The sequence below is a fragment of the Crocuta crocuta genome, unplaced genomic scaffold, assembly GCF_008692635.1.
Source record: "Crocuta crocuta isolate KB4526 unplaced genomic scaffold, BGI_CrCroc_1.0 scaffold139, whole genome shotgun sequence".
NCBI lineage: Eukaryota > Metazoa > Chordata > Mammalia > Carnivora > Hyaenidae > Crocuta > Crocuta crocuta.
The window spans coordinates 2,785,602-2,805,737 of NW_027533258.1; the positions used below are offsets into that span (position 1 = coordinate 2,785,602).

Here is a 20,136-nt window from a genome sequence, read left to right on the forward strand (position 1 = left end):
CATAAATGTACACTTGTTCTTAATTGTTCCACCAGTTGCGCTGAGTTGGGAATTGTCAATACTCTCATTCAAATAGAGTTCCGATTTCAGGGGCGCCTAGGTGGCTGGTCGGTTAGGCGTCTGACTTCGGCTCAGGTCATGATCTCACGGTTTGTGAGTTCAAGCCCTGTGTCAGGCTCTGTGCTGACAGCTCAGAGCCTGGAGCCTACTTCAGATTCTGTCTCCCTTTCTCTCTGTCCCTCCATTGCTTGTGCTCTCTGTCTGTCTGTCTCAAAAATAAATAAACGTAAAAAATTTTAAAAACAAAGAATTACGATTTCAGATGACACTCGGCACTGGAGTTGAGGTCGTTCCCCTTTACCCTGAGAAGGGTCAAGTTTTTACCTGACAGTCATGTTCTTGGAATGAGTGTAGTGCTACCGATCATACCTGGTTGTCTTCCGTCTGCCAGTGTCAGAATAGCTCAGAGTCTCAAACATGGCAGGTGTGGGTTACATGAAAGAGAAGCATCTTCTGACCTGGACGTTGGATTCGATAACTTGACTACACTTTGGAATTTGCATAGTTCCGTATCTTTTTAAAGACACTTATATGGTGTCAGAGTGGTCTTGCTGCTGAAGCACCAGGGTCTGCTCTACAGCGTGTTCCCCGTTTCCGGAGAGACCTGCCTGCTGTGGTCCGGCTGGAAGCATCCGGGCTCTCTGAGCTCCCCTGAGGTTGTCTCAATGGATCTTTTTTCAACCCTGGTGTGATCTCACCAGATTTTAGTCTCAGTCTGTTGCTTGTTTGTATTTCTAGATCGAAAACTGTTCTTACATGGCACCGGTTAACTAAACTACCAGTTGCCATCTCGGTTCCATGAGACGAGATGACGGTGTTGCTCCTTCCGCTCTATTGGGCCTCTCACAACGCCTCTGAAGGTCGTGCAGATGCAGGAAACTGACATTTTTTATCACACACACACACACACAAAATGGCACAAGAGATAAGTGTGCCAAATGTTTTCACATTTTAGGAAATGAAAGATTTATCAAATCTTAAATGCTTTAGGCACCAAGAAAATTGGTGAAGAAAGGAAGGCAGAGAAGGTGGGAGAAAGAAGGAAGGAAGTGCAGCAAGGCATGACCACAGACCCGGAACTGGAGTCTGGCCCTGGCTCTGGCCCCAGAGATACTTCTTCCTGCCTCAGTTTCCTCATCTGCGCAGTGGGGTATGGGGTACAGCACTCCCTGCCACGTGTAGCTGTTCTGGGAATTAAATGAGCAGATGCCCAGGAACTGGCCCATCGTGGACAATCGATGTTACCACCCTCACCACCCCCATCTGGGGAGCTTTGTGCCCAACGGGGCTCCTGGGTAAGGGACTCCCATCTTGACCATTGAACGGTTGGCTTTCTAGTTCAAATGTGGCCTTTCTGACCGAAACACCACTTCTTACAGCCTCAGTTTCTTTTCCCAGAAAATGAGGGTATATGGAACATCGCCTTTCAGAGAGAGCACTACCGTGAGAGATGGGTTTGGAGATGGGGTCCCAGACGACCTCTTCGGGCCAAGGAAAGGAAGGGGGCTCGTGCTGACAGGAGCTGGGGCGCCTGGTTTCCCTGATGCTGGCGCTGCCCGGCCCGGCCCCGTGTTTCCACTTCCCAGGGCCGATGCGCACAGCTTCCTGTCCGAGCGCCTGAGCTTGGAGTGAACCGGCCAGGTCATGGCCCCCCGGCCGTGTCCTCCTCCTTTTTTTTTTATTTTAAACATACAGACCTCTTGAGAAAATATAAAATCCAGTGTTTCCCATTCCTGAAGCAGCATCCAGGCCCCATCAAGCAGCTCCAGGGTCTCCTGAGAGACTTTCTGAAGCCAAAACTCCAAGCAATCAGCTGTTGCACATCCAGCCTGGAAACTGGGACGGGGCATTCTGACTTGTGTGCGACACCGATGCGTGGCCGCTCTTTCCATTTGGTTGTGCCTGAGTCATGAAAACCAGGACAGAGAGCCATTATTATCGTCATGGGTTGCTCTCAGCCAGCTGTCCTTCCCCACATAAATGTACCTGCAAAGCAGACTGGAGAATCCGACGTTCCTGAAAGCCTGTGCTTCGGCGGGAGGTTCTCAGGTCTGCCTGGGTCACCCTGGACTCTGGCTAGAAGCCAGAAGAGGTTTGATAGAAAGGGCCATGGGGGGCCGGGGAGAGGATGGTGACTTGGCCTGCTGGAGCACTGCCATCCGGGTAAACCCTGCGTCTGACGTGCGACACCATCTCCTCCGGTCCCAGTGCCCTGGCTGTAAGATGAGGCATTTGACCTATGTCATCCCCAAAAGCCGAGCTTGCTCGAACTGATGCTGGGAAAATCTAGATAGAATGCTCAGACGAAATGATAAAAGCCATTTGCTTCCAAACCCCCCAGGAAACCGCATGGGAACTGTTACATTGTATTTTATTACACATGTCCGCCCACGTGTTCTTGGAAGCTTCTTTGACGCACACTTGAGGAAGCATTCCATGAAGTCCCCTCCCCTACTGCAATTCACCTTCCTGCCTTGTCCCTCTTTGCCCTTCCTCTCCTGTTGAAGTGCTGCTGGTGGTGCAGATGCCCCGCGTAGCCTCCGGGGCAGTCAGAGTGCGCTGCTGCCCGTTTGCGTGTGGTCTGGGCGGAGGGAAAGCCGCCTCTTGGCCATCTGTTCACCTTTGCCCACTTTGCTGACCGTGCTGGCTTCCCGCTTCCAGGGATGGGGTGTTCCGGGGGAGGAGGAGGACTTCCGTGGCGTCCCCAGGCCCCGGCGGCAGGAAGGAGCCCCACCCCTGCTCAAGTCCTCTTTCTTATTGCGCTTCAAGTGCTCAGAACCCAGACCTAACACTCAGCAAGGCCCTGGATGCGTACTCGTCTGCACTCCTTGCAGGGCCCCCTGTCCTGGGCTTTTTCAGCATTTAAGCAGCCACTAGATCAAACAAGGCGTTGAGGAAGTTAGCGGGCTTTAGAATCTGACGTTTCGTTTCGTTCGGGATGAGCTTCGGGAATCCAGAGAAGAAAAGCCCTGTTAGTGTGGAGCCTGGTCAGGGAGAAAGAGGCGGGTGGGTAACAGGTGTGAGGCTCTAAGAGGTGGACGTGTCCCAGGGCTGTCGGGGCCGGGGGACCTGCCCAGGAGCCGAGCCGTATAAAGTCAGATCCCAGATTCCCGATCACTCTTTACCAAGGAGCTACTGGGGCTCCAGCCTCTTCCAGAGGGGAAACCTCATAATTCTTGGGGATCTGGTGTTCTAACAAGGCTGCTGTTGAGCATAAAGGGTTTTCTCCCCCTGACAAGCCCTTCGCATTGTGGGGAGAAGAGGGGGTTAGCAGGAATAAGCCACGAGACCAGCCATATAGATTTTTAAGATCCTGTTTTGTCTTGGTCTGCCTGTTGTTAATTGGGGTCGTACATCATGATGATGATGGTGGTGATGATTCCTCCTTGACCAAATAAATCTGGGAAATGCCGGGGGGCATCCACAGCCAACTGAGTGGGCTAATTTGAGAATAAGATGTCTCTGAGCAGAAATTCCCCAGGGTTTTGAGCTCAGAAGGCTTTTTCTTTTTCATGCTACTCTGTGAATGGATTTGGGCGAGACACCAGGCCATTTCTGGTCCCCAAATTAATGGACCTTCCGGAGTCCTGGGTGGTTTCTTACCTTGCCTTCCTGCATCCCAGAGGCGGATACCTATCTTCGCACAGCCTCATCCACGTTCTCCAACTTTGCACAGTTTGGAGACTAATAGTGTTGCTTTTCCCTGCAGAACATCGATATCACCAATTTCAGCAGCAGCTGGAGTGATGGCTTGGCCTTCTGTGCTCTGCTCCACACCTACCTGCCTGCCCACATCCCATATCAGGAGCTGAACAGCCAGGAGAAAGTAAGTCACCTGCCCGGTCACCCCTGGTTACAGGCAGTCCCGTCATACCGGCTCATCCCAGTGAGAGTCCAGACGGAAATCAGGATATTGACTCCAGGCATAGCTAACTACCTAGTGTATGACGCAGCTCTAGGATCCCACCCTCAGTAAATACTTCTCAGCTTCCCCCACTAACTAGACAAAGGCCACGAAGACCAGTTTGCTGTGGCTGCCGAGAAGTCCCCATCACCCATTTTTTAAGAGAAAGCCCTGATGAAATTTCATCTTCAGGGTCTCAGGACCCTGGCCAGCATTTTCAAAGTCTTTTCCAGAGAACCAGAAAGCACCCCCGAAGATTTCCTGTCTCACATAAGCTTGGGAAACTGTATATTATGTCACTTTCTCAGAGCTCATTAGCATGGTGAGGACTTCAAGAAGCCCTTCGTTAAAGAAACCCGTGTGACTCTGTTTAACCCTGCAAAAATGAGAGCCACAGAATTGTTTTCCATTTAATTACCTATAACAAGAGTTGGCAAACTCCTGTTAAGGGCCAGATGGTAGATATGATGGGTCCACAGATCTCTGTTGCAGCTACTCACCTACCACAGTAGTGTCCGAGCAGCCGTAGATGAAATGCAAGGGCATGCTGCATTCCAATAAAACTTTACTGACAAAAACAGGCTGCAGGCCAGATTTGGTCCACGGGCGATAGCTTGCCAAATCCTGACCTAGAACATTCTACAAAGCCATATTCCCCAGAGTGTACTTCGGCAAATGCTGTTCTGGGCCCTGCACTCATTCTCTCAGTACGTATTTCTTGCCAAGCGTCATGCACAGAAGCAAAGACAACAGTAAACAATGTAGACCTGTTCTTTGCCCTCTGAAGTAGAGAGGCAGTCCACAAGTGAGTAGACCTACAACAAGTGACTCTATAAAGAAACTGCAGAAGCGCTACAGAGAAACCCCACACTGTGGCAGTAGCTGCAGCTGGGGCAGTGGAGTTGTGAACAGAAAGATCTAGAAAGATTCAAAGTCGGTCTTAGATATAGAATCAGCTGGACTTAGTAACTGATTGGTTGTGGGGGAGGACAAGAGGAAAAAGAGATGGCCCCACGTGTCTAGCCTGACAGACCATTTTTTAGATGGGGGTGGAGGAATAGAAATGCTGGAAAGTTCTGTTTTGATCATCCCACACTTGGACTTACATAAAGCCCAAGGAATGGTCATGACACTGATGGTGATAATAATTGAACAGACTGTGATTTTTTTTAGAGTGTGTGTTAGAGTTCTCCAGGGAAACAGAACTAATAGTGTGTGTGTGTGTGTTTGTGTGTGTGTGTGTGTGTGTGTGTGTGTACAAGAAAGTTGAATGCTACAGTGTGAATCTGAAGGCAATTTGCTAGCAGAAGTCTCTCTTCTTTGAAGGGAGAGAAGTCTTTTTCTGGTAAGACCTTCAGCTGATTGGGTAAGGCCCACCCACACTATGGTGGGTCCTTTGCTTTACCCAAAGTCTGCTGATTTAAATGTTAACCTCATTTTTAAAATACCACCACAGAAACATCTGGAATAATGGTTGGCCAAATATCTGGTACCATGACCTAGCCAAGTGGATACATAAAATTAACCATCACAGAGTGTATACAAATTTCAAGACATAAAATGTATGCGTGGTGCTTTGTTTATAGTCTGTGAAGCAGGCCGGACAGGACTATTAAACATTTGGGAAACAAAGAAAGTGTTCTGTTTTTAATCATATTAAGTCAGAAGTGTTCATGAAGTATGCAGTTTGCAACACCAGGCAGGCAGTTGGATACCAAATGTGGAGTGTGGAGGGGAGATCAGAGCTGGATTCAAGAGTTCCAGAGTCATCCGTCAGCAGGTAAGTGCTGCCTGACTGGACAGAAGTGATGGAAATGTTCTACATGTGTGCTGTCCGGTACGGTAGCCACCAGCCAACTGGGCTGTTAATGGAATGTGGCTTTAAATGACTGGAAAACAGGAGTTTTCATTTTAATTGCATTGAATTGAAACAGCCTCATGTCGAGCATGATGACTGTGTCAAACGGCAGGTATAGATGGTGTTTAAAGCCATGAGCGCGGAGATCGCCTCAGTCCTAGGTCCTCAGGGAGACTCGAATGAGAGACACCCTCCTGTGTTATCTCCTGTCCGGCCAGAGTTTCACTTCGGATGCTTATGTAAACAGATGTGGGGGTTTCCCACACCAAGCAATTAGGCGGTGGCAGCTGGGTGTCCCAAAGCGTAACTCCATTCTGACGCTGTCCACCTGGGGAGAGCATCGGGTCCCAAGGTTAAGGGCTCAGGCCCCGCGACTGCCTCCCCCCAACCTCAAACCCCAGTCACAACTCCAGATTGTGACCTGTGCTTCTAATTGATCGACTGTAAGTCAGAGGTCCCTGTGACCCCTTCCTTGGGTTTAGTTAATTTGCTAGACTGGCTCACAGAACTTACTAGGTTACCGGTTTATTACAAAGGATATTGAAGGACACTAACACCAGTCAGATGAGGAGACCCTTAGGGTGGGGTTCAGAAGGGTCCCGAACACAGGAGCTTCTGTCGCCTTGGACTTTGGGGTGCACCACCCTCCCAGCACATAGATGGATTCACCAACCAGGTGCTTTCTGAATCCCACCCTTTCAAGTTTTGTGGGAGCTTCATGACATAGGCTCAGTGGATTAAATCACTGGCCATCTGTGATTGAACTCAACATCCAGTCTGTCTCCTCTCCCTGAGGTTGGGGTCAGGGGTATGTGGGACCAACAGTTCATCCCTGTGCTCACGTGGCTGGTTGCTAGGACATCCTTAGGTGATCTGGGGGTTGGGGAAAAATCACCTCTTTAGCATAAACTCGAGTGTGGTTGGAAGGCATTTGTTATGAGTAACAAAAGACATCTATTTCAACTTGATTGTCCTGAAGCCATTTCTGGAACTGAGGACAAAAACCAAAGATCATAGCAACAGATGCCCCTCTGGCTCTTCTGTAGGAAATAAGGGTTTTAGGAGCTCTGTGCCAGGAACTGGGGACAAAGAGCAAATACATGTTTCTTACTAGAAGTCCCGGTATCATAGAGGCAGAGAGAAAAGGCTGACAGCCTCGAGGACCAGTGCCTGTTGTCTAGGTCGAGCATGAACCACCAAAGGGAATGAGGATGATGCAGTCAGAGAGGAGACGGGCCCGGGCAGCACAGGGGCCACGCCGCCTTTGATCGTGCCGCTCACATCCAGCAGTGACCTCCACGTCCATTCTCTTCCCTCCCTCTTCACTTTTCAGTCTCTGCCTTTTCCCTGTCATATGATGAAGATAATTGAGTAAAGAGGGGGCATAACACAACTCACAATAATCAGAGGCCCTCACTAGAGCTACAGTAAATAGGAGTCTGAGCACTTAGGAACTCACCACCTAAAACAGGAATCTTCCCGAAAATGCGGACTGGCTGTCTGCTGTCATGCAAAACATATCTGGGCTCTTTGTCCTAAGTCGCTACACAGCTGTTGGAGAAGAAGGACCCTAGAAGCATTTGCCTTCACACTTGAATCGTGAGCATTGCTTCCTTATGAAACCGTATTGTCTCGCTCCGAATGTCCGTGATGCCCACGTGGCCACGGCCAGCTGTCCGGTGACCTGCTGCAGATTTGGAAACAGCCAGACGCCACAGTTTACTCACTTCCTATCTTCCTTGTGGTACAGGGATGGGGATTTTCTCCACATAGGGTCAAATTTCTCCCCCTTAATCTAGGATGCTGTGGTCAGGGGGCACCCAGGTCACATTGTGGAAGCCTGCGGGACTGTGGGGTTAATGAGAGCCCAGGAAGTCCAGACAGCGTGAATCTGTCCCCACCCCCTTCTAGATGGAATGATGATACCATGGACATCTGACGTCAGTTTTAAATAGGGAATTTCTGACAAGGCTGTCTTCTGAGACATTAAAGAGCTACGAGTGACACGTTCTTTTCAGAGTGTCAGCCTGTGACACTTCCGCGTAGGCGACGCAGACTCAGGTGACAGAAGTGACAGAAGGGAGCATTTTCATGCCAGTGTCTGAAACAAAACAGTAACGTGAGAGGAGAAATTTTGGACTTGGGGTGCTTTCTGCAGTCCTGTTTCAGGTGAGACGCCCTGTCAGTGGGGCCAGTGACGGAGATCTCTACCTGGGGCTTACTGTCCTGGGTCTGGACGGTCTCTGGCCTGTGTGGGCAGAGCTAGGCCCAGGGAGGCCCTTCCTGGCTTCTGCCCTGGGCACACTCTCTGCTGCTCCCCCTACGTGGCCGTCTCACAGTAACAGTGTTGTGATGAAAGAGAATTAGATAACGGTGCTTGGTCATAATAATCTATGCAGCTTGGTCATAATAGTCTATGTAAGTGGACACTTAACACTGTCACTGGAACTGAAAACTGGTGGAGCATTTTGTTTTAGCATGTCATGTCATGTGCTAGGCTCCACGCCCATTGTGGGGCTGGAAGTCACAACCCTGAGATGAAGAATCACATGATCTACCAACTAAGCCAGCCAGCCTCCCCCACTCCATGTCATTTTCTAGAAAACAATTTGGCATCATATATCAAAAGCCATGACTTCTGGAAAACTGGTAGTGAACAGGGCTTACAAATCCCTTCTCCTCAAAACTAACCAAAAAGACCTTAAAATAAGGATAAAGGTTAGCACAAAATAGGAAATGGCTGCCCCAAGTTTGGGCTCAATTAAAGGAAGCCAGGAACCAGCTTTCAGCCCTCCTCAGCAGAACAGAGAATAATGTTACGGAATCAGGCATAAGGGTTCTAGCTCCTGCCCGTTAATTTCCCTTACTGTGGAGGAAGAGGGCTGGCGGCTTGGGCAAGCTGACTGCACATCAACAGCTTTCCCAGGCCTTGACCACAGGCTGGGAGAGGATGTGAATAGCCTCGTCCGAATGGTTCTCCGTGACCCGGTACCTCGAGCAGAGAGTCTGCTTCAGCGTCAGGGCGGAGCCCTCCATCTTCAGGAAGCAGCTGTGCACCCCAGGACAGAGGGCAGAGGCCATGAGGAAATGGAAAAACAGATAAAAATATGTAGAAAATCCAAATGTGGGGCGCCTGAGCAGTTCAGTTCGTTAAGCGTCTGCTTCTTGATTTCAACTCAGGTCATGATATCATTGTTCGTGAGATCAAGTCCCATGCTAGGCCCCCAAGCTGACAGCGAGGAACCTGCTTGGGATTCTCTCTCCTGCTCTCTCTTTGCTCCTCCTCAACTCATGCTCACTAGCGCGCGCTCTCTCTCTCTCGATATAAATAGATAAACTTAAGAAAAAAATCTCTCCCTCTCATGCACACATGTGCTCTCTCCAAAAAAATAAGTCTCAAAAAAAGGAAACAAATATAAAATTTTTTAAATGTGTTTTTTGTTTTTTGGGTTTTTTTTGGTAATTTATTTCTGAGAGAGAGAGAGAGACAGCATGAGCAGGGGGCGGTCAAAGAGAGATGGAGACACAGAATCCGAAACAGGCTCCAGGCTCCGAGCCAGCTGTCAGCACAGAGCCTGAAATGGGGCTCGAACCCACGAACCATGAGATCATGACCCGAGCCGAAGTCAGACGCTTTACCGACTGAGCCACCCAGGAGCCCCACAAATATAAAATTTTTTAAAAATCTAAATACATACAATCACAAAATTCTACTGGGGAACATAAAACATGAATACGTACAGAAACGTTACTCTCTCGATTATATTTAACACCATTGCATTTTACTATAATCCTAATGATTCTCCAGTGATTTATGGGGGGGAGGAGGCATGCTAATGTGACTCTAAGTTCATCCAGGTGAGGAAACATCAGAGAACAGCCAGAAAATGTCTCAAAAAGAAGCTACAATTTGCGGAACAGTGCCTTCAGAATTCCGGGGGGGAATGACATAGCATCCTAATTAAACAACTATTGATACACCAGAGAATATGTATGTCATGAATCGTGACAAAGTAAAAAATAACTGAACGAACATGAATGTAACCTTTGATAGAAACAATCAATAATGTCATTTTTAGCACCAATTACAACCTGTCAGCCTTTTTTTTCTTATACCAAAACTATTGTCTGAATATTTGGCATAAAATTCCAACTGTTTTATAATAGTAGATAATCTAGATGGGAGCGTCATTTAGTGCTCTTTTCTAACAAAAGCTATTTATTTTTATTTTTAACAGCTAGCTATTTTGAGTTGATAATTCTAGTCTCTGTCTTTTTAACCTAGAAAAGGAATCTCTTGTTGGCATTTGAAGCCGCTGAAAGTGTAGGCATCAAACCCAGCCTGGTAAGTATGCCGATTTTGTATCCTGGTGATATTTTATTCTACCTGTAGAAGAAAGAACCTTATGCTGTCTACTACACAGTCCCTTACAGGACATTAAAATCCATTTGCTGAAGATTTGTTGCCCATGATCCCTAACATGAAAATATCCAGTTGGTCTGACCACATATGATTAGAGTGTTTTCAAAGAATTCATTGTGGATAAATGTCATTTCTGGAAGCACAGTGTACTGAATTAGCATTTAAAAAAATTTTTTTTAATGTTTTATTTATTTCTGAGAGAGAGAAAGAGAGACAGCGTGAGCAGTGTAGAGTCAGAGAGAGAGGGAGACACAGAATCTGAAGCAGGCTCCAGGATCTGAGCTGTCAGCACAGAGCCCGACGCAGGGCTTGAACCCACGAACCGTGGGATCATGACCTGAGCTGAAGTTGGACGCTTAACTGACTGAGCCACCCAGGCGCCCCCGAATTAGCATTAAATCCCTCTCGAACTCTGATAAAATGTAATTTTAAAATTATCAAGCCGTAGTTGAGGTCTAAAAAAAAAAAATCACCAGATGTCATAAATTCAAAGGGAAGTGAAAACCAGAACCATGAGACGTGAGCGAGACTGTGACAACATCAGCTGTAGGCTCGGGGGTGTTGGGGAGGGCTCACAGGAAATGGGTGCCGAATGCGTATAGGTGTTATTTAAATGCGGACACAGGAACAAGAAACCAGGCTCTGAGTTCCCATAAACAGGACATCAGTACTGAGACCCATGCACAAAACCAAGGCTCACAAAGGAATGAGCTTCTCAGTGAAAGGGAAAATAAAAAACTCTGCCTGCCAGTCTAGAGAGGTTATAAGGAGGCTTGTCTCCACTTGAGTTTTTTCCCTTTCTTTTCTTTTTTAAAAAGGAAAATCTATAAGAAAAGAAAACTGGGCCAAGTAAGGTTTGCAATCCAAATGTATAATATCTGTGCTGCAGGAATCCCCTGCAGTTTATTCTGTGTGAGACAGGAAGCTCCTGGCCTAGTATAACGACCACTGAGAATACGCTCACAATCCGAAATTACAAAGCACTCAAGAAAATGAACTCACTGAGCTAGTCAGTAGACACAGCAAACAAGAAGATGATCTACCAGAACTTGGGATAATAAAACAATAAGAAAGAAACGATGGAAGACTATGTTTATGCATATTAAAGAGATGAAAGAGGGGGGCGCCTGGGTGGCTCAGTTGGTTAAGCATCCAACTCTTCATTTCGGCTCAGGTCGTGATCTCATGGTTCCTGAGATTGAGCCCTGCATAGGGCTCCGTGCTGAGAATGCAGAGCCTGCTTGGGATTCTCTCTCCTTCTCTCTGCTCCTCCCCTGCTCATCTTTCTCTCTCAAATAATTTTTTTTAAAAAATCATAAGGAAGAAGCATAGTACTATTAAAAAAAAGATTTGGGAAAAGATTCAAATGAAACTTGTAGAAGTAAAAATTAGGAATTAAAAAAACCCCAGTCAGGTTGAAAAACTGATTAGATAAACCAGAAGAGAGAACTACGGGACTGGAAAATAGAACTAAGGAGGTTATCCAGAACATAAATCAGAGATTTAAAAAATGGAAAATACTGAAGCGCCTGGGGGGCTGTCGGTTGAGCGTCTGACTTTGGCTTAGGTCATGATCTCACAGTTCGTGGGTTTGAGCCGTGTGTCAGGCTCTGTGCTGACAGCTCAGAGCCTAGAGCCTGCTTCCGACTCTGTGTGTCCCTCTTTCTCTGCCCCACCCCCCCGCTCATGATTTGTCTCTCTCTCTCTCAAAAATAAATGATGTTAAAAATTTTTTAATAAAAAATGGAAACTATAATAGGATTTATTAGTTAGTATGTATTCAAATTCAAGAAATGGAAAACCCAACTAACAGTTGCTTAAACCATAAAGATGTTAATTTTATTTTTTACTGAGAAGTCCAGAAGCAGTTTCAGGATTGGTTCACTACTCAGTGTTACAATCAAGGACCTCAGAGTCTGTTTTGTCTACACTCTACCATCTTTAATCTGTTGTCTCATTGTCCCCAAGTCCTCTGTGGCTGAACATGGCTGCTGAGCTCCAGACTTCACTCCCACCTGTAGGGCAGGAAGGGGAGTGAGATGGATTAGAGCAAGTGCCTCACATCTTCCCCCTTTGACAAGGAAATCAAAAGTCTTCCCAGAGTCCCTGCAGCTCGCTGGCAGTGCTCTGTTACGTGGCCACCCCGGCTGTAAGGGAATTTGAGAAAGTAAACAGTGCATGTTCTCCATTAGCTGGAAACCTACAAGGGAGAGAGAGGTTGGGAACGACTATCAGATTAGCCAACTGATAGTGTCTGTCACTGACCTTATGAGAATGGAAGATAAAATCAGACAATTGCCAAGTCCCATGGCCAGTGGGAATTCCAGAAGAGGAAAGAAAGAGTGGGAGAGAAAATATTTGAAGAAATGGTGCCTGAAATTTTTCCAGAATGATGAAAGACCACAGATTCTCAATGAATCTCTCACAAGATGAATAATACTAAATACCTCTTTAGACACATCATAACGGAAGGAACTGCATAAAAAGTAAAATGAGGACAGGAAATCTATAAATAATTTCTACTAACCAATAATAAAAAGACACCTTAGTAGAAAATTATCAAAGGCTAGAAAAGGCAACTCATGCATGTCTAATAAACATTTAAAAATATGGTCACTCTCATCAGTGATGGGGAAAATCCAAGTGGAAATAACAGTGAGACACAGTTCTGTAACCACCGGAGTATGAAAGGAGTTTTGAGGGGCGCCTGGGTGGCTTAGTCGGGTAAGCGTCCGACTTTCGCTTAGGTCATGATCTCGCAGTTGGTGGGTTCAAGCCCCGCGTCGGACTCTGTGCTGACAGCCAGCTCAGAGCCTGGAGCCTGTTTCAGAGTTTGTGATTCCCTCTCTCTCTGACCCTCCCCTGCTCACGCTGTCTCTCTCTCTCTCTCTCCTAGAAATAAATAAAACATTTAAAAAATTAAAAAAAAAAAGAAAGGAGTTTTGAGAAATGAAAAACACGAAATACAGCAATCACAGAAATTTCAGTACTGTGAACAAGGTTATGTCAGTGTGTTGAAATCAGAATGGACAATTTTCCAAAGAAATGTAAACATATTTCTCCAGATACTAAATGTAAATATTTCTCCAAAACTTACTCAGAAAGTAGAACTTTAGCCATTAAAGAAATTGAATTCACTGTTTAAAATGTAGTCACACACACACACACAGATGTCCCTATCATATAAACCGAAGGCTAGAGAATTTAGAAAGGAGGGGACGTACATGTGTGTCCAAGATGGAGTCACAGGAATCTGATTTATCTTCCGAAAACTCTAAACAGCTAACAAGTAACAAGGGATAATTAATGTGAAGACTCAAAAAATGTGAACTTGTTAGAAGTTGATATTACACACAGAATGTTTTTCTCTGTCGTGTCCCTGTTAATATTTGCTTCTTTTTTAATTTAACCTTTTCCCCCTATTTTTTATCTGACCTACTACAGAACTTCGTGAAAGCCAGGAAGTGAATGAGGCTATCTTGTCAAACTAATGGTCAGAGCCAACAGCTGCCTTTGTACAGATGTCTGTGAGGAGATGCAAGCATAATAATTAACCTCAGAAGCATTTGGAGATGCTTGCGAGCAATTTAACTAGTTTGTGCCTGTCAACAAAACAGAAACTTCCTACATCATTAAATTTGCCCTTCGGTATCTTGATGTGGATGGAAAAATAATACTTAATTACGCATGACACTTGTAAAGTAGAGGCAGTCAGAATTGGCAGCAGTCTTTGATAAAGGTCTATTGTAAGATTAATCGGAGGGAAAAAGTGCATTCTTTCTCAGCCACAGTGTAAGATAGAAGTGTAACCCACCACATCACAAGGGTGAGCCACTCCTCACAGAGGAATAGATAAGAGAGGACCTGGGCCATCATCACCATTACCGGAAAGACAGCCAGCATGTGTCTCCTCCGAGGGCTGATGTTTTGTATCCTGGTGAGGGGGAGACTCTCACGCCGAGTCACACAGTCTGTGAGGGTGTTGCTCACCGCGTGAGCCACCTGGACAGTCACTGCACACAGAGGCCAGGAGGGAGGTCGCTACAACTTGGTGAGGACTTGGTGAGGGTATCTGAACGATTCTGTTGGCATAACTGAGCCTGCTCCGTGGTATAAACTGTATAAAGGATATTCAGGGATCATTTGAGTTTAATAGCATGAAGAATTATTTTTTCTTTTCTTTTCTTTTTTTTTTAATTTATTTCTAGGAGAGAGAGAGACAGCGTGAGCAGGGGAGGGTCAGAGAGAGAGGGAGATACAGACTCTGAAATAGGCTCCAGGCTCTGAGCTGGCAGTCAGCACAGAGCCCGACGCGGGGCTCGAACCCACGAACCGCGAGATCATGACCTAAGCGAAAGTCGGACGCTTAACCGACTAAGCCACCCAGGCGTCCCGAAGAATTATTTTTTCACGTTTATCATATGCCACCCATTTTCCACGTGTTGACTCTTTGAACCCTCTCAGAAGTCCTCAGGAGCAAGACAGATGCTGCTTACTGGAGGGACACTGAAGCAGGTGCCGTTCCATAAAAGATCACATGTTAGTGAATAGCAAAGGCAAGCGTCAAAGCAGGCAGGCCGCCTCCAGAGCCCACGTCTTAACCTGCTCCGTGACCCCCCATCCAGGACAGTGTGCCCACCGTTTGGGCTCCTAGAGCACCATTTACCCATAGTACTATGCAGCACGTGCTGTGTTATGTTGTAATGTATCTGATTATACGACTTCTTTCCATCCCCCAAAAACCATGAGCTCCCAAGGGCAGGAAGCCATGTCTTTTCAATTATTTTTATTGTGGCAAAATACATATAACGTGATCTAAGTGTCTTGTCACTTGGCCAATACCACAGTCTCCTGATTAATACAGCTTTATAAGGGCACCTGGGTGGCTCAGTCGGTTAAGCTTCTGACATCGGCTCAGGTTATAATCTCACGGTTCATGAGTTCGAGCCCCGCGTCGGGCTCTGTGCTGACAGCTTGGAGCTTGGAGCCTGCTTCAGATTCTGTGTCTCCCTCTCTCTCTGCACCTCTCCCATCTGCACTCTGTTTATCTCTCTCTCTTTCTCTCTCTCTCTGTCAAACATAAACATTAAAAATTTTTTTAATTGTTTTAAATATAACTTACTGTCAAATTGGCTTACATGCAAAAAAAGTCTTAATACAGCTTTATAAATTGTGAAGTCAAGTCTTCCAACTTTATTCTTCTTTTTAGAATTTCGTTGGTTGTCCTTGTTCCTTTGCTTTACAGATTTTAGAATCAGTTTGTCAATATCTGCCCCCAAAAAAGAACCTGCCAGAATTTTGATTGGATAGTCTTCCGATCCGTGAACATAGAATACTCTCCATTTATTTAGAGCTTCTTGATTTCTCTCATAAATGTTTTGTAGTTTTTTGCATATAGTGTTTTATAAACACGTTTTCTGCATATAAATCCTTTCAAAAAATTTAGCGCCATTTAAATGGTTTGGTTTTGCTTCACATGTCAGTTGTCCGTTGCTGGCACTTCATAGGAAAGCTATTGACTGAGATCTTGCTAACCTTGTACTTTAGTTCCAGTGGGGTTTTTGGTAGACTCTTTGGAGTTTTCTACATAACTATCATGTCATCTGCAAATATTAAGACAAGTTTAGTCCTGCCTTTCCAATCTGTATGCCTTTTGTTTCTTTTTCTTGCCTTACTGCGTTAGCTAGAACTTCTGGTACGATGTCACATAGGAAAGGTGAGGGAAGGCTTCTTTGCCTTGTTCTTTTCTTCTGATCTTACTGGGAAAGTGTTCACTTTCTCACCGTTTAGTATGATGTCAGCTTTTGGGTTTTCGCTGTATCTTTTATTAGGTAAAAGACATACACTCCTACTTTTCTAGGGTTTTTGGGGGGGTGCTCTTATCGTGAATACTTGTTGAATGTTGTATACAGGCATACCTCATTTGTGCTTCACTTTATTGAGCTTCGCAGAGACTGCATTCTTTTTACAGATTGGAGGTTTGTGGCAACCGGCCGTCAGGCAAGTCTGTTGACATCATTCTTGCAAAAGCATTTGCTCACTTCCTGTCTCTGTGTCACATTTTGGTAATTCTCAAAACATTTCAAGCCTTTTCATTATTACTATATTTCAGATGGTCATCTGTGATCAGTGATTTATACCTTGCTGAAGGCGTAGGTGATAGCTGGCATTTTTTAAGCAATAAAAATATTTTGTTAATTGAGGTATGTACAGTTGACCTTTGAATAGCACAGAAGTTAGGGGCACCAACCCCCCATGTGTCAAAAATCTCTGTTATCAAACTTTTGAAACACTACCAACATCCTACTGTTGGCCAGAAGCCTTACTGATAAAAATAAACAGGTGATTAACAAATATTTTGAAAACAAAACAAAAATAGATATGTTGCATGTTTTATGTGTTACATACTCTATTCATAAAGTGGAGTAGAAGAAAAAATGTTATCAGGAAAACCATAAGGAAGAGAAAATTTATAGTACTATGCTGTATTTATCGCCCCCAAATCCACAAATAAGTGGATCCACACAGTTCAAACTTGTGCAAGGGTCAAGCGTACAGTGTTTTTTTTTAGGCATCTGTTACTGCACACATAACAGACTACAGTAGTATAAATATAACTTATCTGCACTGGAAACTCAAAAAATTCATTCGACTTGTTAATGCTGTGTTTGCTTTCTTGGACCAAACCCACAAATATCTCAAGATTTATATGTAAATGCTTTTTCTGAATCTGATGTGATCATATGATTTTCCTTATGAAGCCTGGCAATAATAACAATGTTGATTTATGGGTGTTTAACCTCCCTTGCATTCCTGACATGAACCCCACTTGATCATGAGTTAGTTTGCTAATGTTTGTTCAGGATATTTGTGTCTGTGTTCATGTCGGAAATTGATAGCTTTCTTGTTAAAGTCTTTGTCTAGTTTGGTATTAGTGCAACACTGGCTTCACAGAATGAGTGAGAAAGTGTTCTCTCCTCTTCTGTTTCCTGGAAGGGAATGCATAGAATTGGCATTATTTCTTCCTTAAGTATTTGGCACAATTGGCCAATGAGGTCATCTGAGCCTGGTGTTTTCGATTTTGAAAGGTTTTCAGCTACTGATTCAAAGGCATGTCAGGCTTCCTTAGATTTCTGTTCAGGCAGAACACTCCCTTCTTCTGAAATGTGCTAAATTATTTCCCCAGATGTGTTCAGATGCACTGTTGACAATGTACCAAAATATTTTTAATGTTATTATTGTTAGGTTCAGGCCTGTGGGATAGTCTGAGTAAAGCTGTGCATGTTGGTCTGGCTCCTGTGCCCTGAGACTGAAGACACTTTGTCGCCGTCACAGGGAGGGAGGTTTGCCATTTCTCTTGGTTTGTAGGTGTGACTTCCTTTGTCAGAACTCCTCCCCTGCCTCCTAAATGTCACAATTAATTCTTTTTTTTTTTTTTTAGAGATTATTTAGTTTGAAATAGAGAGAACACGAGTGAGGGAGGAACAGAGAGAGAGAGAGAGAGAGAGAGAGAATCCCAAGCGGGGGCTGCACTGTGAGTGTAGAGCCCAAAACAGGGCTAGCTTGATCTCACGAACTGTGAGGTCATGACTTGAGCCGAAACCCAGTCAAACCCACCTAAAGGACTGAGCCACCCAGGTGTCCAAGTCACACTCAATTGTTGATCACTTATTTTCACTATTGCTGTATTAACAACTGTGTTGTTGTGAGAAGCTTAGCTGTTCATGCACCAGTCTTGTGCACAGTCCCTCCCCCCCAACAGTATTTTATGTAGAAGGAGCCTTTTAATCCTTGTAGTCTGTCAAAATTTTGTCTTTCTTTCTCAGTAGATCTGTCTGGAATGTTCCACTCGCCGCCTTTTCACTCCTTTCCCATGACCAGAGAGAGGCTTCGTAGCATAACCAGGAAGTAGAATTGTCAAAGGTACTTAGGTGTTGTGGAAACAGAAAATAAATGGCTGGTGACACACCTCAGTTCTGTCACTGCCCAAGAACAGATGTGCTAAATAAGTTCAACCTTGATTTTCCACGGCATCTATGTCCCTGGCTTTCCATCGGCGTCCTTGCCTACGGCATCGTGACCACAAGAGAATCCAAATTCAATCCCAGAATGAATGCTTTCATACCTTTAGTGACATGTTTTTTGGGAACATTTGACCCAGCCCTCCTGCCTGTCACTTTGTGGCCTCCTCTGCTTGGTGACTGCCCATTACACAAAGGGACAAACAAAAGCAACAACGACAAAAGCATTAAGTGGTCTGACAGCCTGATTCTGATAAGACACGGGTTGCATTCTCAACTGGTTCAAGACTTTAGTGGTCATCCCATCCATGGGAATTCATCTCAAGCCACAAATTCTGTTCCGACCACAGAGATGCTTGCCACAGAGTCTGTAACTGAAGAAGTGAACACATTCCACGTGGAGCATTCGATGCCTCGTGGATTGGGGGAGCAGCAGTTCCGTGGACTGTATGCCCTCCCTCCGTGACAGCCAGCCTCGCGGCACAGCAGCCTGTGAGACTGTGCATGGCAAGTGTTAAGTAAAAAAGCACAGAGCACACAGTAGTATGTCCACTCTGTGGAAGTGTGGAGAACATAGGAGTACATGCACATAAGGCTTAGGAAGGTGGAAATCGTTTTATGATAATGGTATTGTGGGTGACTTTGTCTTTGCAAATCTTTTTAAAAAAAAATTTTTCAGTTTATTTATTTTGAGAGAGAGAGAGTGAGCAGGGGAGGGGCAGAGAAAGAGACAGGGGGAGAGAGAATCCCAAGCAGGCTCTGCGCGGTCAGCACAGCACGGGGCTCCATCTCATGAAACTGTAAGATCATGACCTGAGCAGCGAGTTAGACGCTAAACTGACTGAGCCACCCAGGCACCCCTGCAAAGCTGGGGGTTTTTTGGGTTTTTTTGTTTTTAATGTCATGTTATTAAGATGAAAAGGGGCCGGAAGTCCTGTCTAATGTTGCTGTTTTTTTTTTTTTTTAAAGGGACAGTATCTCCTGGTTAGGAATAAAATGCTTTTCTTTTAACCTGCCTACACCTTCTGTCCATGCGTGGGGGGGGGGGGGGGGAGGAGGTTCTAGGCAGCACCCGCCGGCCCTGGGTCTGAGCCCCTTTGCGGAAGGTGGTCTGTGGTGCCCCCGCATGACCTCTTCCTTTCTACCCGCAGGAGCTCAGTGAGATGCTCTACACCGACCGGCCCGACTGGCAGAGCGTGATGCAGTACGTGGCCCAGATCTACAAGTACTTCGAGACGTAAACCCGTGAGGGTCCCCAGAGGGTCCCCAGAGCAGCCACCCGCCGCCCGGTCACTCTGCCCAGGCCCCGCTGCGCCCACCACCCTCAACGCTCAGCCCAGGGGGCCCGCACACACGTAAGAAACGGAGCTGGGTGCCAGTGCACACCCGCTTGTAACCCAGGCGCCCTCCACGAGAACCCGGGACGACATTCCCCGTCACATGCACCGGCGCGACCTCACCCGTGGGCCGTGGAGCCCGCCACACACAGCACTTCCACACCGGCCTTCTCTTCACTAAAACTCCTTCCCTTTGCCTTTGGAAAGAACTTTGCCCTTGGCCACCACCCACCCCCTCCAAAAAACGAACACCCAGCAAAACCCAAAAAGACAAACACGTGCTCTCCAGCAGCCTGGAGAAACGCTGGAGCCCTGCCTTCTGGGGGACCTGGCGCTTGCGTTCTAGGTAACCGTTGTAACACCTAGACCTGGATGGCGCATTTAGACTCGCTGTCACCTACTGGAGCCTTCGAGTGGAAGACGGGCCACGCGAACGTACAGAGCAGCCCCGGGGCGCTCTGCTGCGGTGGCCCCGGGGGGCGGCCTGCGGACAGTGCGTCCGTGTGCGGGGACGCGGTCACGCTGCGAAGCCC

General features: G+C 46.1%; 1 protein-coding gene across 1 annotated transcript in view; it reads left to right on the forward strand.

The window, feature by feature from the left end:
• SPECC1 (sperm antigen with calponin homology and coiled-coil domains 1) overlaps positions 1 to 20,130 on the forward strand; it is a 193,578-nt gene extending 173,448 nt beyond the window's left edge. Inside the window, exons 12-14 of the mRNA XM_077746558.1 lie at positions 3,770 to 3,886; positions 10,108 to 10,167; positions 19,418 to 20,130. Of these exons, the coding sequence (XP_077602684.1) occupies positions 3,770 to 3,886; positions 10,108 to 10,167; positions 19,418 to 19,507 (267 nt within the window). The 3' untranslated portion in view covers positions 19,508 to 20,130. The remainder of the gene's footprint in view (positions 1 to 3,769; positions 3,887 to 10,107; positions 10,168 to 19,417) is intronic.
• Positions 20,131 to 20,136: the final 6 nt, after the last annotated feature.